The sequence below is a fragment of the Crocodylus siamensis genome, chromosome 5 (assembly GCF_052110815.1).
Source record: "Crocodylus siamensis isolate JL-2025a chromosome 5, ASM5211081v1, whole genome shotgun sequence".
In the NCBI taxonomy this organism is placed as follows: Eukaryota; Metazoa; Chordata; order Crocodylia; family Crocodylidae; genus Crocodylus; species Crocodylus siamensis.
The window spans coordinates 165,173,666-165,198,363 of NC_143399.1; the positions used below are offsets into that span (position 1 = coordinate 165,173,666).

Below are 24,698 nucleotides of genomic sequence, written 5' to 3' on the forward strand. Positions count from 1 at the left end.
AGAATTTGTGTTTAAACAGTCCTTATGGATCAGGGAAGAATGCTTTTGCAAGTCACAAAACCAGTTATTTGGCTGAATTAAAATTGTATTAATACAAGACTGACTGTTAATGATACTGCTCAATCATTAGGTTTATACTGAATCAAAAAAAAAAGTTCAGTTTCACATAAAAATCAAAAAGGTTTCATAAAAAGGTATGTATTGCAAACAATGAATATGAAGAGTATTGCCAATGCTGTTAACTATATTTCTTATACTTTAGAAATTAGTCCATGGCAGGAGGCATGATTTTGGGATCAGCAATCAGACTTCAGTTCTACTCTTTCTACTTGCTGGTGCAGCCAGCCTACACTGGCAAGTTGAAAACCTAGTGCCCGTAAGTCTGGTGCTGACAGTCAGCTAATTATCAATCCCTGGCCCTGACTGGGTATAAAATTCAAATTTAAGGTGCCACACAAACCAGCCATAAAGTGTTCTGCATTATTTGTAAAACACTTTTTATGGTTGATTTGCAATTTTTGGAGTGCCTTAAAATTGGATGCGTTGCAATTAACTTGCTAATCATGGCATAAATGTAACATGGTGGTACAGACAAGGGTGTGACATTTACTATTCCAGGTGTGAAGTTGGAATGCAGATGTCATCCTACAGCGTTTCATATGTGGTGTCCAAAGCAATTAACTACTGCTTTTATATTCTTTTCTGTTTTTTACTAATAACTTTATTTAAATAAGACACAAGAACTTCTATACTGAAAAAATACAAAACAAAAACCACACATTTCCTTGTGTAAAGCAATATTGTGTGATAACTTGAATACTGTTCAGCACAGTGGCTAGAAATAACAGTACAACTATGTACAAAACTTTAAACAATATTTGACAACTTTCTACAGCTGCATTTAGGATACAATTGAGATCAACTGCTGGGAAATTTACATGGCAAAGCATTAGCTTCAACACATTTGGTTCAAGACCTTCAAATATGCTAAGAACAAATGTGCAATATAATTAATATTTAGTTTCTCACGGGAAAACAAAATGAACATGGAATGTCATTATAAATATTGTATGTCAGAGTTCATTGCTGATCTAAAAACCACTTACTGTATCTGTCTGGTATCTTAACACCAACAACTGAAACTAGTTTCATATTTGGATACAACCAAAGCATAAAAGGTTGTCATACTGCAATGTTAAAACTAGAAGGTAAAAGGTTAAGAGGAATTTTTATGTACGTCACAGAACAAGTATTTTTTTCCCTTTAACTTCACTCTACAAAATATATAGTGTTTTCACCAAGGCCTGAGATTAGTAAGGTTAAAGATGGCTGTTGCTGTGTGAGTGTTTCCAAGTTTCTTCATGAAAAAAAAAAAAAGGTCAAATAAAGGAGGACCTCTCTCATTTCACTCCTTCACCTCTACACCTTACAGTCAAAACCTTGACCATTTTAGACGGTGTAGGCTTACACCTTGTAACAGAACATTACCAAAGCCTTTAGTACTAAGATGAGAATTGGGCTTCTTTTTTTTCAAAAGAATACACAAATGCAGTATATATTTCCCCATATTTCCTCAGTAGTTATTGGTGGTGCTTTCTTACTCTTTTCCCCAACTCTTCCTCAAACGGGAGAAACAAAACAAAACACAAACCAACCAACAATGGAGTGAGTTTGTGAGCTGCAGTAGCTGAAGGCTGCTTATTTTGCTTCAGTTCCTGGTAAAACTGCACCATAGCTTTTTATAAAACACACAACATAAGCCTAATTCCACTGATCTGAAAACAATGGAGTAAGAATATCAAGTTTATTGAGCCTTTGGGGTCCTCATGTATCACAGAAAATTAGCTCTGAAATCAATGGTTTTGAAGTTCCAGTACAATAAAAGGGCTAATACTAAACTGTTGACTGCCATGTACTATTTTAAGAAAGTGTCCAGCCTACAAACCCAAGACAATTTTACCAGGCCTTCCAACCCCGCTTTCAACCGCAAAAATGTTATACATAATAACCTAAGTAACTGAGGGTGCTATGAGATGCTTTGATTAGGTAACATGGATGTAAAACTATTATTCCCCTCTTTCAAACATCCGTTTGCTACTTCGGTATTTTTAATAGATGTCTAATCCCAAAGTACAATTATTCACTAATTATACAAATAAAACGCTGCTCATCTAAACACGGATAAAACCTGAAAACTTATTCTCCAACCAGCAAATGAATGAACATTTCCAAAAGAGAAACTAAACATTAATTCAACTTGTAGATGGTAACAGTAGCATTTCACATCCTGAACTGCCAACACGAACATGAAAGGAAATCCCCATCACCCCCTGCGAAACCTGAAGGAATTTTCTGAAGTTAAACAAACAAAAGAAAAAACATTCTTGTCATTTAAGATCCCTTCACATACAACGTGGAATGTTTCTTATGTACAGCCTAGTACTGAACACTTTAATTGCAACAGCTTAACAGTCATTAACTGAGCAACACCTGAAACCTTTTATATGCCACATTTCACATATATTGAAATGACGATAAATGCAACAGTTGTTTTACTTGTAACCACATGAGAAAGTGATGTACATCACAGATTTGCTGGTTCTCCTCATGTTCACCCACGTCCAGGGTAATCATTCGCCTGGATCTGAAAGCACTTATTCCAAGAAAGTGGAATGTAATGAGGAAATATTAATGCATAAAATAAGGAAAGGCAAAAGAGTGATGTTCCCTCTTTAGATTTTTAGCTGTAAAATATTTTATATCCCAATATGATATACATTCCAAGTTACCTGAGTTTAGACTTCGAGAGAAGTACCTGAAGCTAGGCCATAGGGTGGGCACTGTGCAACTGTTGTGGCCATTTTTTTTTTTGCATTGTATGTATTACAGAAGTTAGAAACAAACACCTGGATCAATTGTAAACATAATCCTGAAGTACAGTATTTTCCATAGGACACAACACAGCAAGACATTTTCTATTCAGACAGGCAACTTTTTTTTTTGATATAGAGCTTATTTATACTGTAGAATCTGAAACAGAACACAGGACACAGTACTAATCTGGTCAAACATACTATGAAATGCATAGTCCCCACTTAAAATGCTTAATGATACATGAGTTCTGCAGGCATTACTGCTTTTTCACAGAAAAAAAAGAAAAAAACAAAGAACGCTATGAGTTCTGTCCCTGCCAACAACAGTGTTTAGATATTTTTAAGATGCTGATAAGTATTTTGTTTTGTTCTGAAAAAGGTTGCCACTCCATGCAGATGTATTTGAGCTATCCCCAATCCTTGTTTAAGGGCAGAGGCCTGCTCCACCACGATCTAAATTAACGCATAGCTTTGAGGAGAGGAGTGTTCTTCAGTCTGAAGGTCCTGCAAAAGCGGTTGCTGCTGTTGGGATGGCTGTTGTACTGAGACCTCTGTACAGTCCATTGTGCTGGTGTCATCTGACAGAGATGAGAAAGAGACCCGAGATGAAAGCTGCTCAACAGTCAGAGTGCTCAAAGCTGTGCTTTGACCAGAACTTGGAGAGTTCTTGAGCGTCAGGTCAGAAGCAGGTAGTAGGGGACCCAGAAGTTTTACAGGACAGAAAGCTGATCCGGTCGGGATGAAATTAACCTTGTTTTTGTCAGGGCATGAAAAGAGAGGGGCTGAGACAGGCTGACGAGACCTACAACAGGAAAAAAAAAGGTTATATACCTGAACAGCTCGAAGTTTAATATGAGATTGTTTCTACAAGTTACTAAAATGTAAATGACAAGGAATGGGATTAAGATCGGACACAGGGGGCAAACATCTTCCATACTGGTAGTCAGTTGACCGTCTGATCCACAGCATTAATCTAGTAGTACGACCTGATAACCAGTGGGCAACATACAGCTCTCAGAAATAAAGTCTGCAGTGTGTACGCATGTGGACAAATGTCACATGATAGCTTATAATGATGCAATTAAAAAATATTTCACAACAGCATTGAAACAGCAGCATATTTCGGAGTATCAAATCCCTCTGAAACTCAAAAATTCTCCATTGCCAAGCTCCATATATTGACTCCAAGACTGCTTCTACAATTCAAGAAGGTTGTTACTTATCCTTTCAGCAAGGAATCACATCAGAACTAGAACACTCCCCACCCGTCTCTCTCCTATCCACAGGAGCTAAGCATGCAACCTGTACAGTACGCTCACAGTAGTCAAGTGAAGGGGGAAAAAAAGGCGAAGTCCAAAACTTTTAAAATCTTGATATCTTGCCCAACAGCTCACAGCAGTACCTTAAAACTACTGGGAAACCCTATACTGCAAGTCTGCTACATTTTACAGATGCACGTATTTCTCTTCCAATAAGTAAACATTTTATACATGCCAAATATATCCACACTGACAAAAGTTATGCTACTCATGGCTTTCTCTTTTAAGCCATGAATCCACAGAAAACAGACAGCATTATAAAAAAAAAAAATGAACACAATTAAAGTAGTTGAATTTTCCTGCTTGCTGTTTATAAATGCATTAAAAAATTCAAAGTAAAAAATACTCTATTCCCCTTCAAGCCAATGCAAACACTTTGACTTCTTGTCCGTTCAAACTCTCTAAGAATACTTTGCTCCTGGAAAAAAAAACAACCTCATCAGCTGGAATAGTTTATTCATCTGCAGTTAAATGGGTTCAGTAAAATGGTTTACTGCTTTGCAGATACCAGCTGATATAAAAGGCATTACTTACGACATTTCCTCAAAGACCTTCACTCGCTCACATCCCTCTGGGGGCTCTCGTTTGAACATGTAGCTGTTGTTTGGTTTGGGAGATGAGGCATACTTGGGCAACGGTGAGCTACTCCCACTGTCTGAAAATTTAAAGCAGTTATATTACTAGTGATTGAGAGCGCTTTTTAATTAAATTTGATTTCCAAACAAGATGCCTTTTTTCCACAATTTAGCCACTAATTCCAGTTTGCTTCTATCACAATGCTTCCTTTATTGCAGGCCATTTCTAACACCCTTGTATAGCACATTTCCTTTGAATAAAAGCTTCAGTGCAGCAGTAATCTACCATACAGCAGCACATAATAGAAGGATATTTTTATCCAGAACACTGCAGATTGAATAAAGCAGAACTGTAATCCTGGAAACAAATAAGTTCTTTATTATGCATTTCAAAAAACGTAAATGAGCAGGATAATATGTAGAGCACATGCAGAAGACTTATGAATGGTTATGATAATAAAGTTTTCTATGCCTTCTGATTGCATAAACATGATAATTGGAGGTGTGTGTACATAGCATATACTTTATTAAAAACAGTCTTTAGCAGAAATGGTACCCTCACTGGCCTCATGAATAGCACTGGCATTAAAAGAAAACAAAACAGGCACTTCCTTCCTGATACCTCCTTCCTAGCCATAGGTATCAACTGCCATACTATTTAGTTTTTTAAATATCTGTGACAAATGAAGGTGTCCATCATATTCTTTCTCGTCACACTGAACCATATGATAGAGGTGTCTTCTTTAGCTACTTGTTTTCTTTACAATCAATATGCTGCTCTTCCCAAAAGCACACAGCAGCTTATAATAAAAGGAACTCTCGCATGTTAGTATTCTACCTACTTTTAAGATACAAAATAAATTCCCCCATAAACCATATCAGGTACAGCCAGCAGTACCTGAAGTTAGTTTTGCTTACTTAATACCTTCTCAGATAAGGTTGTCTTACAGTGCTTCAGGAAGATGTCCAGGCTTGAGGAAAGAGTCAGATCTCCAGGTAAAGAGCTGCAAAGTTAAGGGGTAACTACTGACAATTTCCCATGTGTTTTTAGCAACTTGAACTCGGTACACTAATGGTACTTGCAGGAGGCTGATCTTGGCAATGTAAGGGTGAAGGCAGCCCCTCAAGATACACAGGGCCCAGACTGTCTTCGACCTTTCAGGTCAGAACTAGCACTTTCAACTGTGGCCAGAAAGCTACTGGAAGCCATGTCATCGGCTATATTTAAAGTGGTCAATAGAACTATTGGGTGTTAGCTCTCAGGTGGAAATTTTAGCTCCTAGGATACTGTACAGGTTGCTCTTCATCGTCTCTGCCTCCCATTTGCCAGAACACACTCAGACTGAAATGTACAGTTGGCATTATAAAAGCTCAATAAATGGGAGTTACATGTTTTCCTTTAGTCCAAATTAAAAAAAAGACTTTTCGCATCATTTCAATATAAACATTTATGAACAAAATAGGCATTTGTTAGTCAAATGATTTATAATAGAATTTGAGTGCATTTTTGGGACAGAACCTACCCTTCTAAACCAAGGTGCACTTTTGCCAGGGAGGCAGAGGTTAGAAACTCAAGCCATGGACAGAGGTGCATTTATCACACTGTGTGGCAATGCTTTTTGAAGTGCTACAAAAAAGTAGCAGTATGAGGTATGGACAGACATGCAGAGCTGCTCCCCCCCTTCTGGAGTGCCACAAAGTCATTATGAAAGCAAGCAGGGGCAGGCTTTCCAACTGCAAGGAGATGGGGGGCAGGGGGTGCTCAGCCCTGCAGCTGTCCCCTCACACACACAGAAGGGAAGAGAAGGGAGCCAGCTCACTGACAGCCTGCTGGCTCCCCATTGGACAGAGTTAGCAAACCTACTGTCCCCTCCCCAGGACTGTGCTGTCTGTGGTACAGGACCAGTACCAGGACTGGGACTGGGACACCAACAGAAGTTATACAAACTGGTTTAGGTGATCACCCAGAAACTGGTTTAAACCTGTACCAGAAGAGAAGTTCAGTGTATATAAACCAGTTTCAAAATAGCTGAAACTGATTTAAAATAAACCTGGTTGAAAGTTGTATCTTAACTGATTTGGATCAAAGCACTATATGAAACTTGTGCCAGACCCCTTCCTGGTTCTGGTTAAATCATTCCCCCAGAATGCTTTCCATCCCTTGGCTGGGTTGTGCTGTCTGCTCCAGCAGAGATGGGTTGAGGGGGAAGGGGAGGCAGGGACTGCCCTGTCCCAAGCAAACCCCAGCTAGAGTCTGGGGCTAGGGAGGGAGGTTAAACTTCTGTTTCCTTGAGTGCAGAGCTGTCCTGCCCTGCTAAAAGCTTACTGCTGGCTGTACCTGTGGACTACAAATCCGAAGACACCTGGAAGCAGGAAGAGGAAGTGATGAGCAACCCTGCAGCATCCTGCTGGTGTGATTCTAGACTGCAAATCCGAGGAGACCTCAGGGGCAGCAGGAAGAGGATGCAAACACACAGCCCATACTGGCTATGTGCCAGAGAGCTGTGCTCTAGTGCCCTCAGCTTCTGGCCTGAGCCACTACAGGCATGTGGCCATATTTCCTGAATCAAAAGTGAATGTCTGTCCAGTTGTTTATAAGTTTAATCTCTACAGCTTAGACTAACCTGCAAAGACTGAACTGATTCAGCCTTGGGCATTTTTACTGTCTGTACTTAGCCATGGTGACCAGAGCTACAAACACATGGTCCCACCTTGGCTGCAGCTCTGCTCATTGGGGGCAGCAAGCCAGTTCCCACATTCACAGACAGCTTAGTCCTAGGGGAAGCAGGCAGGATGTGTTCCCCCAGGGCTGCACTCAGTAAGTACCAAACCTGATCTCCCCCCACCTTCCCCTTTGGCAGTGTGGGGGATCGAGATTCCCTGCAGCACAACTCCATGCTGGACAGATGTCACTTGCAGCACTATAAAGCATAACAATGCTATAGAAAACATTCCTGCATCACCTAGGCACATTACTGTAGTTCTACTGTCACTTTTGTAATGCTACAGAGGATGCCCATGTGCATTCCCTCAACTTCTGTAGTGCTACAAAGGTAACGTAGCATAATTTCCACCCAAGTTCACCTGGAACTTCAAATACTGACTTTCTTTTTTTTAAAAGAACTTCAAAGTTACTTTGATTTCTCTACCTGTCTGAACCCCCAGCCATTTTTGTCATTTTAAAATCACAATTTCCTATTTTTGAATGTTTTTTGTTTTCCTGCTGTGGTATTGAAAAAAAATAACACAACTCAACAGGGGAAAAACTTAGCATGGCTGCATTTTAACCAGTAGCCTTCTGAGCCCATTCAGAGACTCAATGAATTCATTTCAATTCCAACTTAAGAGGCTTCCAGCAGCAAATGTCTCCCTAAATACTAGTATAACCATTGGAATTTGAGCTTACTTACGGCGAGAAAAAGGCCATTAAGACCCTGTATTAATACTAGTGTTTTTGATAAATCAGCATACTACCAACTTTAAGTTAAAACTCCTGCCAAGATTATTTAATAGATTTAAACAATGCATTTCTCATTATTTCAATGCGTTTACTTGGTTCAGAACACTTCTGTATCACTTGATTCACAGTTTCCTGCTCTGTAGTTGGCACAGGCCTCTTAGCAACAGGGTATTATGGTGTTAGATCTAACAACCCAGGTAAAAGCTTCCAGACGGTAGCAAGGTTTTTTCCAAGCCAACGGTATTGATATCGTAATGGAATCCTTCCACTACTTAGCCAGAATAGTTCATTGCAAATATAAAGTCCTATCCTGAACCCAGAACAGGAAGAAAAAAAACCCCCACTGAAATGTGGACATTAGGATACAATTCTGAGTTTCTTCCCTTGCTTCTAGCATTTAAAACTGAAAAGCTATTTGTAAATAAATTGTTAATGTTCATTTCACTAAATCAGTGGAAAATTATGTATAGGAGATAATGGAGCTGATTTCAGAATTCATTCAGTTTTTAAGAAGTTGAGCTTCTGTCTAGCCAGCTCACCAATCAAATCAATCAAGATTGGGCCTGTTTGAATTTATCTAATTGAAACTAACACAAGACCTGTTGAAGCAGCAAGTAAACTGGTAAAAATATGTACTATAATAAAGAACAGATGTAAAAGAGAAAACATTTACCAGGTTAAGAGAATGACAATTCTAATTGTGCTCCCGTTTTCCCACTAACAAAACACCAAGCTTTTCATTCGTGACAAAATGTATGCTTTTCATATTTGAAGAAATGATATTCTGAGCAAGTGATATGCAGTTCAACAAAGACAAGTGCAAAGTGCTGCACCTGGGCAAAAAGAACCACCAACACACTTGCAGGCTGAGGGATGACCTTCTCAGCAGCACAGCAGTGAAAAGGGATCTCATAGTTGAGTCCAAGATGAACATGTGTTGTCAATGTGACCAGGTGATCAACAAGGTTAACCTCACTTTATCATGCATTAGCAGATGCATGATGAACAGGTCCAGGGAGGTGATGCTTCCCCTCTCTGTGGCACTGGTCAGGCCGCAGTTGGGAGTACCGCATTCAGTTTGGGCGCCGCACTTCGAGGGATGTGGAGAATCTTGAGGGTTCACAGGAGGGCCACTCATATGGTCAGAGGCCTCCAGGCAAGGCCCTGTGAAGACAGGCTGAGGGATCTAGATCTCTTCAGCCTGCACAAGACAAAAGACTGAAAGGTGATCTTGTGACTGCCTATAAATTTATCAGGGGAGGGCAGCAGGGAATAGGAGATGCTCTATTTACTAGGGCACCCCCTGGAGCAACTAGGAACAATGGTCTCAAATTGACGGAGAGCAGATTTAAGCTAGACATCAGGAAGAACTTCTTTATGGTAAGGGTTGCCAGAATCTGGAATGGGCTTCCAGCCCTACCTTGGAGGTCTTCAATAGGAGACTGGACAAGCACCTAGGTGGGGTCATCTGACCCCAACACTCTTTCCTGCCTTTTATGCCCACTCCCCACCTCCCCCAAGTCTGAAGGCATCACAAGCCAGTAATTATACTAATATTTAAGCAGGAAGACAAAACTACTAACTGTTTATTAAACTAGTCTCCAGTAGTGGCAGTATTTCCAGCAATTGCATTTTATGTAAAATTTACAAGGCCAATTATAATGTAAGACTTAACCCCCCTTTCAATATGTCTTCCCAAACAGCACCAATTTAAACAGCACTCTAAGAAGCTAGAATGTGTATTCTTTTTCAAACAGGTCATTATTGTATGTCCATTCACTGGCCAGTTGAGAATGCTCTCCTGACAGGTCAACAAGATGAACCTACCACACTTCTGTAATTGATGTGATCTTAATCTCACCAACTCAGATTACAAATGTCACTTTTGAAGTATACTGATGGTAAAAGCTGATAAAAACCAGTATATAGGCTGTAATTTTGTAGATCTTGGAGCACACACCCTCTCATTTTACAATAGGACATGGCTGTGCAATGCTGAGTTTCCTGCTACAAGATATGGGTAGAAGCAGAAAATTCCCTCCATGAAAACAGTGATGTTCTTTCTATTGTTTTGAGCCTCATGCTTTAATTACAGACTTTCAGTACTAATATTGCTGCAAGGTAAATAATGCTATGGAATAGCCACCTGAATTCCAGTTTTAGAACACCATCAACAAAACTAGTGACCTTTCCAAGAATTGAATGCTGGTGCCATAGTGCAACAAGAATCAACAATGCTTAACGTTTATATATACCCTGGACAAAAATTGGGAGTGATGGCAGTAAGAAGCATGTAATTTTAATAAGCTAATCTAATTTCATTAAGGAGCCAGGGATGGTAGATAAATGGGAAACAGGAGGATATAAATCCTTATATACAGGTTTTTCCCCACCCACTACACTGAAGACAGCCACAGCTCCTGGCTAAGGTGAAGGCAACTATAAACAGATATGTTCAATTCTGAACACATTTTAATGCTTACAGTTTACAAATTAAGATTAAATTAAATTTAGCATATTTGATAACATTTTCAAAATCTATACACACAGACATTAAATGTTTAAATGGTATAGTGTTTAATATCCCTTTGTTTCAACAATGACCCTATTATTTTGTGACAAAGAACCACAGTAAGTAAAGAAGCTATAAAGTAACTATTAAATCATACTTTGGATGGCAGATGCACAACAAATGAAAAAAACTGCTAACAACTATCAGGATTTTTGTTTAATAGTTCATAATGTTCTCTTAACACCAAGGCTATGTCTACACAGCACGATGCAAGGTTGTACAGAGGTACTAAAACCACTATGGTTGGAGTACTGGCATTTCATCTGCACTAATATACCTTGCTTTGAAAGTATGGACAAACATACACCTGGAGCACTGGGGGGAGCTGCTGCTGTTCCAAACTGTGCAGGAGCTGTCACGCTGTATACTTCAGAGTTACAGTTGGGGCAGTTTAGCTCACCTGCATCACTATAGGTTCCTGCTCATGCAACACAAAGCATAACAACTGCTATGCAACCCCAGCCAGCAATTCTCCCTCCCTGCTTAAGCTGCCTCCAAGAGTATGTTTGTCCATACCCTCAGCTTTTTTTAGACTATGATTTGGAACTGCATCATGCCAAACACACATGCACAAAAGATGCCACTTAAGGTATGTTTGTATAGAAAAGTACTTTGTCCCCTGAAGATTCTCAGCTTTACAAGCCATGGACCACATCCTGGCAAGCCTTATACAATTAAACCCCCCACTGAACTCAAATTATAACAAGCACTTTGGCTAAGAAAAGCTTGCAGGATATGGTCCTACATACAAGCCCTTCAACTGTCACCACAGACATATCACTAATACTGGGGTGGTATGCTGCAACTGGTTGTTAGTGTGCAACAATCAACCTGGAAGTGAATCAGAATACTTACTTAAAACTGAAACCAGGTAGCACAACACAGAATTCAGGGGGGGCAGAAAAGTAATCATTAGAACTGAAAGTTGAGGGCATTAAGTCTTTGTGAAAATGGAAATTGATAGATACGCAAGATTTTACTTTATCCAAAAAATGACATCATCACTAGTACACTGGTTGAAGGATCCATTTAGCAGTATCATGCAGCTCAAATGCTATATAAAAGTGAGCATCAACAGAAACATATTCAAAAAAAGTTTATAACATTTATTTTCCATCTTTTTGATATATAAAATGTATGTATGTTAGCTGCCTGTTTATGAATTAGGATGAAGTCTGTACATTTGTCTCGTTTTCCCCAATTATAAATGTTTCCTGCTTTACTTGTTTATGTAATGACCAGAATAAGAGACAGGCACACAGGACGTTACTTTATTATTGCTTTTTTTGTAAACATCATTGCTGCAAAAATGAAACGCTGGAGAAATTCAGTATATCAAATATTTAGCAAACTGGCAGTTTACTGTGTTAGATGGGTCAGTTAGAAACTACCCGAGGAAGTCATCTACATAAAAGATGCATATAATTCAACTCTCGACTGACAGCTCTCTCAGAAACCAGACTCTGCCTTTAAGTTTTATAAAGTATCAATTTACACAGCCCACATTTCCACCCCACCCTCCAGGGGCAGGGTATCAAAATTAACCTGTGCACTTAAGGCAGTACACAGGAATTCACTGCTGTTGTAGACCTGCCTACCAATAATGGATCCAGTAGCCTTAATGCAGTAGTGAGGCAATATTTTACTATATAATAGGTTGACATTTAAAACCAAAAAACACCAAAAACCCAGGTGCCATTAAATCGTCTCCTTACAGACTCTTGCCAACATCATTTCCCAGAAACAGCTACGGGCCCAACACCAACATTTTTAATTTTCTTTTGAAAAATTCAGTAGATTTAGCAGCTCATTACAGAAATGTGAACCAAACAGCTGATTTAATCCAAAGAGCAGCACTGAGAACCTGTGGCCAAAGCACAGCTTTACACAAGAAAGAAAAGATGCTTTAGAAATGTAAAGCAGTGCTGTGTCTTTACAGCAGGTTGGCTCCCCTCACTGCTCATGTGGCTCAATCAACTCTTAGCTTTCATTTTCTATTCAGAATCATTCAGAAGCAGCTTAATGATGTTAATTATATTTTTCAACAGTAAATCAATGTTGGTTATTGAACTCGAAAGGAAAAGGAGGCCCAAACTGGAAGATGACAACAGAATGAAAATCTTGGATTTAAAATACCTACATTTTGTTGCATGCAGAAATAATTCATTCATACTTTAAAATGTCTGACTCCTAACATGGACAGATATTGTAATCTAACAGTTAAATCTTACTGTATTGTTAAAAACCTTTGAAAATGAAATAATGAATCCCTCTGCTTTTTTTTTTTTTTTATAGTCAAGAATTAGCGTTGTTAATATTTAACTCCATAAATCACTAAACTAAACTATAAATTATATGGGGGCGAGGCTCTGAAGGCTCTACAATTCAACTTCTTTGGGGGAGAACTAAAAATGTTTTAAATCAATTAAGTGAAATTTCTCTTTCTAAAACAGGAATCCATTACTCCCAATATTACTATACAGAGGCAAGAGGGATTGGAAGGTCTGACAACTGGGTCGGTCACCTTTAAGGTGCAAAAGTTAATGCTTTAGCCTGACAAATCATGGCATGTTTTCTCCTGGTTTCCTTGTTCCAATAAGAATGGGAAAAGTAGATTTATGATGAACAGTGCAATCTTAAATTGCATATTAAATATAAAAAACTTGTTTTAATATTTTCTTAGAGATAATCAAGCTATTTTACTATATCTGCATATATGATGCAAAAACAAATATGTTATTTCTTAAAGTATCTTTATAAAAGCAGACTTTTTAAAAAATGTTTAGCCATACACTACGGCTGATTTAAAAATCACTCCCCACCCCAATAAAGACCAGTCGTAAGAAAAGTGTCCACAATGAGGTAGACAAATGACTCTTCGTTGTGAAGCTCAGCAGAAAAGCAATGCCAAATAAGGTCCCTCTCTCCCCAAAAGGTTAAAGATGTGATACTTGAAAAGCAATCCAAATTCCAGATATTTCAATTGTTCAATTCTTGGCTCAATCTTCTAATCACAAGGTAGGTTCAACAAATGTGGCTTAAAAATCTGTTATGGTATTAAATAATAACAACAACAAGAATCTTACAACACCCTTAAAAAGCCATTCTCAAAACATTTTAACTCACTGATACAAGTAGTATTATGCTCCCAATAAATTCAAATACTGAAAGCTTTTTCTTTTATTAAATTAATACACACAAAATAAGGTTCTTTTTATTTATTGTCAAGTTCAGATGCATTTTTAAAATTTTTATTTATTTATTTATTTTTTACTTATGGACTTAAACGCTTCTACTTCTCTGCATTTCCTTGCATTTAATGTACATGTTGTGAAGAAGTGGCAAATGTACCTATAAATTAACTAAGTACTTGGTGTGTACATATTTTTGCTGATGGCAGTCTAGGCTGCCTGGACAAGCAACACAGAGCTCACACAAGTGCTGTTAGTGAGAAGGTCCATCTATACTTGCCTTCTGAAGTCTCTGCTGGTTTTGGAGCCTGGCCAACTAGTAGTTTGTGCCAAAGAGACTTGCTGTGAGGTTGTTTTTCCTCCCCCAACACTGCCAAAATTAATTCAACAGTTCATTCCTTCCCCACTCCCCCATTACCGGTTTTCCTGATGAAAGACAGTGCAGTTACACTTTTTAAAAAGAAGAGCCAGTATTTCCTTCAAAATAACAACCTTCTTCATTTTACAGTACATGAAACTAAAGGTGTATTTGGAAAAATGCAAGCAAACACGCACACATGCAGCCCCCCCTCAGAGAATATGAACATGAAAGTCTTCACCATTTCATTCAGTGGCCTGCTTTATTTAGCTCACTTATTAATCCATTTTTAAAAGTTAATTACAAAAAAGAAATTAATTATTTTAGACAATCCAAACCTTAAACAAGAATTACCTCTGTGGAACTTACCTTTTCTCAGCCTGAACTTCTCAAAACAGGCTGTGTCTTCCCCACAAAATGGAGTCTGTCTCTGGCCAATTTAGGTTTTGATTAGTTACCCGGAATCAAAAAACCATTCATTAGCAAATAATATTATCCAAAATTCATGTTTCAGATTGCTACATCATTCTGTAATACAGGAGTTGTCTATCAACTCGCTCTTTCAAATAGTGGGATTTTAGGTTACTCTCTCTGCCAAGCTATGTTTCCATTTATCAACTTAACAAGAAAAAAAAAATCAAGATATTAACAGTAAGTTTGAAAGTTTACATATAACAAATCATTCAGAAATCTTGTTTTGTTACACAACACAGCCCAACCTAAATAAGAACCTACTCCATCAGAAAATACAAATTGTTAACTACTGCTGCTCAGCTGGTTAAAAAAAAGCAATGTTAGGAAAAAAAAATGAACTCATATTTTCAAGAAGGTTCAAAAACATATTAATAAATTCAGCGTTTTGATCAGCAAGTAATCAACCCATAGGAAGAACACCAATTCTACCATGATCCTTCATGAAGCTATTTTTAAAACACATACATGTAGCTTTCTGAGTTCTTCATGTGCTAATCTTCACAAAAAGTTATGACCATTTGCTGTGCTCCTCTGACGTATTTATGGAAGATGTTTGTGAAGGTTCACAAACAAGAGGGGAAAATATATGTAAACAAAGAAAATCGATTTTAAGATCAGTCTTTAACTGCAATCCCTCCACAAGCAAACAAAAAAATAAGAAAATAAATGATGTAATGAGCAAAATGAAGGTAGTAGTAAAAGCACATGCCATCTCAGTATGCGAAAGTGGACCATTTTACTCTCACCTTTATCCCGGTCATACAGTAAATCTTCCGTTGAGCATGGACTCCCATCCTGAGATTCAGGAGGGCAAAAAGGTGAAACGCATGGTGAATGGCTGCTGCAGCTACTGCTGCGCTCTTGAACAGATGGAGTCTGTGTATCAATGCTACGTGTGCTACTGCTACGATAGTGAGCTGGTAAAGGTGCTCTTCGACCATCAGGTATATCTAAGGGCTGAAAGAGAAATAATACTTTAGAACTGGATCGCTACTGTGTAATCTTAAAGCCTTTTGTTTGTGGAGCTCTTAATAAAGAGAAAGGCTTTATAAGCTGCCTTCAAAGAACCTGTACTATTTTCATTTTTAAAAAATGTAATTTTTTAAAGGAAAAAAAAAGGTTCCTTTTGTACAAAGAGGAAATATATACACTATACCAGGCTTGTCCAACATATGGCCTGTGGGCCGCGATGCAGCTTGCCAAGGCATTTTCTGAGGCCTGAGATGCTGCGATGGGAAACAGAAGTAAACACTGTTTACTTTCGTTCCCACCCCTTCTCCCTCCTAACGGCTGCTGAAAGGCTGGGGATAGAGATAAGGTTCCCACACACACCGCGTCAGCTTGATGTTGCCAATGTGGTGCATGTGGGAAGAAGAGTGCAGACCCGGCCTGCCTCCTCCCGTCCCCAGCACCACATGGGGAAGCCACCGCTTCCTGGCCCGAGCGACTTGCCACTCCCCACCCGCAGGCAAGAGGCAGCCCGGCTTGGCTGCCTGGCCCCCAGGTTACTGTGGCATTGGCTGTGCCGTGCGGGGAGGCCCTGGGCTCAGGCGGAGCCTGCACTCGCTGCGCCCCGAGATGCCGCCCGGCCCCAGCGCCCTCTGGCACGGCGATGTGGACCCGTGGAGGCAGTGTGGCGGCTGGGCTTACCCTTGTCATCTGCCTCTGCCGCCTCCTGCCCAGCTGGGGCGCTGCAGGTAGAGCCGGGCTGGGCTGGGGCCAGGGGTGGAAGACAGCACCTCCCTGGGGCCAGGCCAGTGACTGTGGGCTCCCAGCACCTGTGTGTGTATTGGGGGGGGGTCCCTGCCTTTCACAGGCCCAACCCAGCGTCCCTCACTGCTCCCATCTCCAGACCCCAGTGTGTGGGGTATGGGGGGCCCCCCCCAAGTAGCCCCTTGCAGGCTGGAACTCTGCCGGCCAACAAGAGAAAAACCACACTTATATGTTTTTCTCCTTTAAATGAGAACCCACTTTTAAAGTTTGCTCGTGACTCTTTCATATATTCTTGAGACCTTCACTGGTGTCAAAGGTCATATGACTTCCCTTCCTGTGAGGTCTTTGAATATCACTCGCTGGCATACTGGGTGATAAAAAGTTCGTGATCCAGCCCCACATTTATAAAGGTTGGACACCCCTGCACTATACTAATGATTGGGCAAAATGTGAAAGTTCCAAGCCAACTGTGGCTGAAAATATATATATTCTTAAATTTTCTGAACTTGCAACATTTCAATTTATCTCCATGTGCTAACATCAATACAGTTTAAAAAAAAAAAAACAGCAAAAAACTTGACTGTACATCCGAAAAGTAACAGTACAAGATCTTGGGTAAGACTAAATAATAAAAAAAGTTATTCAACAAGAAAAACTATTAGTGTGATTTTTAATAAGTTACTATAATTAAAAAAGGAAAGTGCCTTGGCAAAAAATCTCCACATGATCAATTTTTATGTTTTTGGCTGCTTAGCTTTAATTAGTAATGCAGTTTTTTGTTGTAACTTACGAGCTGATGGCTTATTAACACCGACGTATTTTGAAGTCGTCCGCACAAACGTAAGTATTACGTGGAGGACTTGTAGCATCCCCATTAGTACAGTTACCCAATACTTCCCTTTATAGGGCTCTGCTTTCAGGCACTTATCACTTTATCAAAATGTAACAGATCATGCTGATGTTTTGTGTGTTGGTTTTCTTCCTCAGACTGATTTTTGGGAAACTTCCATCCAAAATAGCTCAGCCCTTTCCAAGAATAAGCATAGGAAAAATGTGTCTTATGTTAAAAATTTCCAGTGATTTCTCTTTAAACAGCTCTACTCTGCCAATATTTCTTTAAAACAGTTCTATTCCGCCAATTGCTCTTACACAAAGGCCCCACCCAGATTGACTTGAAATTTAGGTAGAGCCTTTGTATAAGAGATTTGCCTTTTCAAGTCTCCATGAAAATCCGCCCAGATTCATCAATTTATAAGCCTGAGAATGGAGACTGGATAACACAAGAAAGGAAACTTGTAACTAGAGCTGGGATGGTGTGAAACAAACATCTACTGAGCAAAGAGGCTGAGACACACAGCTGGAGAAACAGAGATTAGGATGGACTATGCACGAAGAATGCAACTGGATGAGAAGCCAGGTACAGGGAAAGGTGGGACAGACTAAGATAGGTTGGAAGGGAGAAGTCAAAGGAACTGTGACCACCAATAGGATAAAGTCCTAAAGAAATGAAAATGGAACCCAAATTCCTCTATTAACACCTGTGAAATCCAACAAGTACCTAACTGCCCTATAATTCTTGTCAGTGTAGATTGAACAACCTACTACGATACTCAGACCAAGGGACAATGGTCTGTGGGGTGAATTTGCAAGTTTCAACCCTTCTGATGAAGCATATGGTCATCTGTATGGTGACCCACATCTGCATGGTCATCCACATTCATTCTTAAAAAGGCATACTGAAGTAATAGGTACCTTGGAAATTACAACCTCCTCTATTAAAAAAAATCATTTGGGTTGCAGACTCATGCACTTAAAATACAGGAAACATCTGTGCAACCTAAATTTGGCCCCTATCTATGTATGCACTACAATACAATTTGCAATCACACAATTATATACTACTCTTCCCCCTCACAAGACACTTCATTTCAGATGACAGACCTGACCTGTTGGTAAAACAGAAAGAACTGTAGAAATAGATAGAATAACTTTATGGTTAAAGCAAATGTGCTTTTAGGACACTTCACATTTTACATAGTATTCAAAATTCTCCCCCAAAATCCAAAGGGGTGGAAGGAAAACCCCAAAAAAATTCAAGCACCCAAAATTAGGGGATACTTTTGACCTGAAACATGCGTGTCTTATTTTCTCCCAATAAAATGGGGATAGTGTCATCCCCTCACCTCTCTCAGTGGTTTGCAAAAACAAAAAAACTCACATACCATAGGAATAAGAACCACAGATAAGAGTCCTTGAAGAAATCAACAGTTCTGTCTTCAGAACAAAAGTTTGGAGATCATACCATATTTTCTACATACACCTGCTATTTTGGAAGGCCCCAAGGAAAAAAAAAGGCTTATACTGGAGTACAGGTAAGTGCAGTCTGGGGTCTCCAGGGCTCGGAGCTGCACTGTAGGGCCCAATCCATCAAGCCAGCACTGTGGCTGCTTGCTGGATCCAGCCCTGCACACCGGCTCCAGGGCCTCATGCCGTCTCTGGAGCCACGTGCCAGGTCTCGGGATGTTTACTGGTAGCGAGGGGAAACCTTTTCCTTGCATATAATGCACAACTCGATTTTCCCCAGCTAGTTTGGGGGTAGGAGAGGAGGGGGAAAGGAGATGCAGATTGTTTATTGAAAATACAGTATGAAACAGCTACTCATATTAAGTGAGCTCTCTCTAACATGTACTGAAAAAAAGAGGTCCTATGAAAAAGGTATGCATTAATGTAAGAAAGACTTTTAACTAAATTAATCAGATACAAGATGAGATGCCCCCCCAGATCAGCACAGGGAAAAAAGCCCCTCTCTTATATTTACATACAAGAAAGCTTTATTAAAATAAACTATCATTAAATTGCTGCTAAAACAAGCATGTGCTCAGTAAGGGAAACCAACTGTGAAACTTATTAAGTGCAGCCAATACTGACCATGACTATAAGTCATGTGGTCCATATACAGGCAACCCATGCTTAACGCTGTTTCGCTTAGTGCTATTTGTCTAGAAGGCTCATTTTACATTGATACCTGATTCTACTTGACATTCAACGAGTTTCATCATAATGCTCATGGTTGCCATTTTGGTTCATCAAAAACATTCGGTTTTAATTAATGCTGTTTCCACTTAGAACTCGTTTTTTGAGAACCAATCAAGAGCACTAAGCTGGAGTTGCCATATATATGTTTGTATACATCCATTCATACAAAACTATACATACATACCTGTTTATCGTAATGGGTGCACAGGCTTGAAATGGGGTTTAAGGTGAGAAGGAAAGTTTTTGCTAGATTCTGTGTGCATCTATCAATCTATCTATATATTACACACACACAAACACGCATAGAATCTAGTATAAGCTTTCCTTCACACACCTTAAACCGCACTTAAAGCCCATGCACCTGTTACAAGAAATGCACCCGTCCGCAGTCCTTTGCCTAACCCAATCTCAGTCAACTTACTACGAGGATAGGTTAGTACACCCCATTTCATTACGTACCCACTAAGCGCAATTCCCTTTAGTGCCAACTCTTTCTAGAAATGATGAGCTGCTACACTACATAGACTCTCTCTTCACTCCCACAGCTGAGCTGAGCCTCTCTTTCTCATTTCCAATGATACCTGTTTCTCCACCGGCCTTAAATGTCTGATAAACATCATAAAATGGGGCCCCAAACAGTTCACCCACAACCCTTGTCACCTCCTCTCAGTCTGGCACATGGCTAGCTGTAGCCAGCCCCACCCTCCATGTGGTTGTCCTGTGCCTCATCTGCATATAAAATTTTGGAGGATCCCAAGACTTAATGACAAGAACACCTGGTTCCAGTTGTGAGTGGGCGGCTAAATTAGGATATGGACTGTTTGTGGGTGGGTGGGGTACATGCACATACTGAGCAGTATCTGGAGTACATGCACATAACAAGCATTGCTGAGTAGTGGGGTTACCATGTCTTGAAATGCTGTTGATTCTGGTGGGGCTCAGCCCATGATCTATAAACAGGGGTTTTCAACCTTTTTTAATCGAAGTACCCCTGGCAGCTGGATGCCGGGAGGCAGGGATGCAGAGCCAGAAGAGCCAGACGCAGAGCTGGGAAGCAGGGACAGAGCACTACCACTGCCCAGAAGCGGGGCTGGGGCAGGGTGTGGAAGCTCACTGGGCTGGTGGGGCGGTCACTGTGTGCAAGCTTCCCCACCCCACAGAGGGGTGCTGATGCCCTCACCCCACCCTGGCTCTGCTCCTGGGCCCCCACCCACCCACACATACATACACACACACTCAGTTGACAACCCCTGAACTACATGATACAGCACGAGCCTTTTGGCTTTCAACTAATATTATACGTAGTTTGTACTCTATAATAAAGCAGTCAGTGCTGCAATGTGTTTATGGAGTACCTGTGCTAAAACTTACAGCAGTTTCTAAAACAGTTGAATGCATCAATTCTGAATGAACTAAGCGTAGAGGTACCTATGGTAATTTGCCTATATGTGAATTACTACAGGTATGTTTATTTCAAGGTCAGTGTTTTCAAATGTGCCCCCTGCTTTCATGTGCTCAGGGAGAACATGATCTGACAGTAAGTAAGAAGGAGGAAACAAGCTGGGGGAAGACCACCTAACCCCCACATTAAAAAAAATGTCTGCTGTAGCAGTGGGAAGGGGACAAATTCAAGGCAAACCTACAATAGTTATAGTTATATTCTATATATGGAAATATATAACAAATTTATAAATTCTCCATATATACAATCAAATTATTGGTAGGTCACCACATATTCAGGGTCATCTTATATTGAAGTAAATATGGCATATGCACTTGGTGGCTGAATTATAGTCACACAAGTGTCAATTCTAATATTATTTTACCTTTGACTGGTTGCCTTAGCCTTAAACTAGGGGTTGGCAACATAGGGAGTTTTGATGAGCTGTTGCAGGACAAGTCAGCATACGTGCACAACAGTTCACCAAAACTCCCAATGTGGGATGGAGCCCTGGGCAGATAGAAAGTGGTGTTTGGGAGTGGTATAAGAGGGCAAAGCCAAAATCAAGGGTTGGGACTGTGGGCAGTGATAGCATAACTATTTCACTACAATTGTCCTAAAACTAGTGAAAATATGAGCAAAAATTGGTGCCATATCTAAATATTAGAATTTAGATGGGCAAAAATTTTGTTACATAATCAAGAAATATATCATATATCAAATACTTCACCTTGCCATTAAGCTAAGATTTTGGAAAATAAGTTCTCATTCATTCTCTTAGATGCACACATTAACAATAAAACATTTTAATATTTATGTACATTATATAAATAGATATCATACTATAATATGCATCATATCTTATACATTTGTAATTGTATAATATGGTACACATATTATAATAATTATAAAATGGTGTATATACGAGGCAAGACAGAGGCACACAAAAATTTAAGACAGACATTAATAATAAGCTGTGCATCTATATGAGTATGAATGAAAATGAGTAATTCTGTACATGTCAAATAGTGTTTACTACTGCAAAACTGCCTGCGGATATTCCATAGATGATTTTGTTTCTGAAGAATTCTACTTTCCCTTCATTATGCTGCAAGGAATGCAAATTTAGAAACCTGAAAAAATATTAACTGTAACCTTTAATTTTTTTTGGTACAGTTTAATGCAAGCAAAGCTTTTTCTTAAGTTTGACCTGTTTTTTTTTTTGTTTTGTTTTATTTTGTTTTTTACAATTTTAACTGATGTTTCAGAATTACATTCCATGAGTCACATCCATAATGTATACAGTACATAAAAACTAGGTATTCTCACAAGTTTAAACCAAATAAATGGAGTAACTAATTCACATCTCCTGGTCATAAAAACTGACTAGGAATTTCAGCTTGTTCTTTTCTTTCTTGTATTTAAAAAAAAAAAAAATCATCCAATCATGCGCATTAGCTTTCTGATAGATCAGGGTATTCAACCTCTAGCCCACAAGCCAAATACAGCCCTCAGAGCCATCACATCTGGCACTCAGGGTTCCCCAGGGAACAGGACATATGGCAGCAGGGGAGCAGTGGTCAAGCCCTGGATTGCCAGTTGCAGCTGGGCCACAACCCCTCCACCACATCTGGATCAGTGCCAGCCCATGTGTCCACCCCCACACCGGGCTGGCTTGGGGCCACCGATGTCCATGCTACACCCCTTTCCCCATAGAGCCAGGCCACGCCCTCCTGCAGGGAGAGGTTGGGGCCAGGCTACACACCACAGGCTAAGTCATGCTCCCTTCCCCTCTGAGGCCAGGCTGCTATTGGGCTGAAACCAAAAGCTGAGCCATCACTTCAGGTACTTGAATCTAAGATTAGACTCCCTCTTCACCCACCTGGCAGGCAAAAATAAATAAATAAATAAAAATCATGAGGTACCTAAGTTCATTTGACACCACCATTTTGGATCTGAATGATCCTTAGGTATCTAGCTTTAGCTTTGGTGCATATTCATAAGCAATCCTGAGAATCTGTATCAGTGGTTCTTAACCTTGTCAGACTCGAGGCGCTGTTCAGAAAAATGCCAGGTCTTAGCTTCCACTTTTTTTCAACAATGGAAAATCTTCTGTTGTAAAAACTCTTCTAAAAACCATAACTGGTCAGAAGGTCTTTGACACTATGGAGTTATGTCTGAAATCTCTGGGTTTATTCTGTGAATTGTGTAGGTCTTCGCACAGCTAAGTGCCAATATACTGCAGCACCCCACAGCATCCATAAAAGGATCTCACAGCCCCACAGGGTGCCACAACATCTTGGTTAAGAATTATTGATCCAGATTCTAATTCTCAAAGCCCTCTTGAAATTCAGAACAGAGAGGAGGAGACGCCCCAACTCTGCTTTTGTTCCCTGAGAAGCACGGTCAAATTCGTGTGCTGTGTGTCTAACTCAAGCTGACAGCATTCAGTTCAGTATGCAGTGCAGCAACCACAGTATTTCCACTCAAACATATAGCTGATGGGGATGGTGACAGTGTCTGCCTGCCTTTGTATAAGAGCCAAGTGCAGCAGTTAGCAACCTTTTTGGGCTGTGAGCAGAAGTGACCCAGTTTGAGTTGAAAAACAGGTGGGAACTAGGACCCAGCTGCCACCCACACTTTTAGCAAGGATGGCACAGGGACAGCACCTGTTGCCTGTGGTTTTCTCTGCAGTGGTGGGGAAAACAATGCTGCTGAAGCCTGCTGCCGCAGCTCCACATCCACAGGCCAGATCAAATGGCTCCAGGAGTGGTAGCTTGCAGACCCCCTGACCTAAGGGAATGCTTATGCTCTTTACACCACTGGCACTAGTTTAAAAAAAAAAAAAGCAAACAGCACAGAAATAAAACTTAAGAACAGGGACCTAGTCTTTCCCTCCCAGACAAAAGACGTAACACCACTTGACTCAAGTCAGGCTCCTTTTTGCTTACTTTACTGTCTACCTTCAATTCTGGCACTCCTGAGAGCCCACAGGTTCACTTTATTTATTTAAACAAGAAGGCTAGAAGGTAGCCCAATGCAGACTACTCTATAACAACTAGTGGTAAGAAAACGGTTGGAAGGAAGGAGGCAAGTTTGAATCCCCTAAAGTCAGTTATATATCAGAAAAGAGCAACAAGGCACTCTGAACTTTGAGCAGTCAGAAATACCTAATGTGCCCCAAAGCCAGGTACCTAAGTTTTGGAGAAAAGCAGCAATTCAGACATACTCTTTGTTCAGTGTTTCCTATTGCCAAGCTCCAGGTGCCTTCAGATGCTCTGAATTATCCTTCAGAGGAAACTACCTATTCCATTTCACTGGGCCTTTGACATTGAGATGTGAAGTTTCATAGTGCTTAAGGTTGGAAGGGACCTAAACAGATCATCAGATCCAACCCTCAGTCACTTCACTAAATCTAACAGGAGTCTACCCCCAGCTGTTTGGTCTACGTTCTTGGGGATGCCTATTTTTAGGTGCTGAAATGTCCAAGGCAGCTTCAATTAGGACCTGTCCCAACATATCAAATTAAGACAGAAGTTTAATGAGTTGCAAATGGAAGCAGGGCTAAATTTTGGCTTTGATAAGCAATGAAGCGAAATCCAGTGTAATATGAACCTATGCTACACCCAGACTTATCTAAATATTGTTAATAAACTAAAACACAAATACATCTAAAAATGCATTAT

At 40.0% G+C, this 24,698-nt stretch overlaps 1 protein-coding gene across 4 annotated transcripts in view; it reads right to left on the bottom strand.

The window, feature by feature from the left end:
* Positions 1 to 1,790: 1,790 nt before the first annotated feature.
* The window catches only part of GLCCI1 (glucocorticoid induced 1), a 76,721-nt gene continuing 53,813 nt past the window's right edge, over positions 1,791 to 24,698 (bottom strand). For 2 of the 4 annotated variants that reach the window (XM_090046936.1, XM_090046935.1), the window contains exons 6-8: positions 15,569 to 15,779; positions 4,727 to 4,847; positions 1,791 to 3,675 (exon numbers count right to left, since the gene is read on the bottom strand). In XM_090046936.1, coding sequence (XP_089903062.1) covers positions 3,327 to 3,675; positions 4,727 to 4,847; positions 15,569 to 15,779 — 681 coding nt within the window. In that variant the 3' untranslated portion in view covers positions 1,791 to 3,326. The remainder of the gene's footprint in view (positions 3,676 to 4,726; positions 4,848 to 15,568; positions 15,780 to 24,698) is intronic. The other 2 variants (XM_090046938.1, XM_090046937.1) reach the window with 1 other exon arrangement.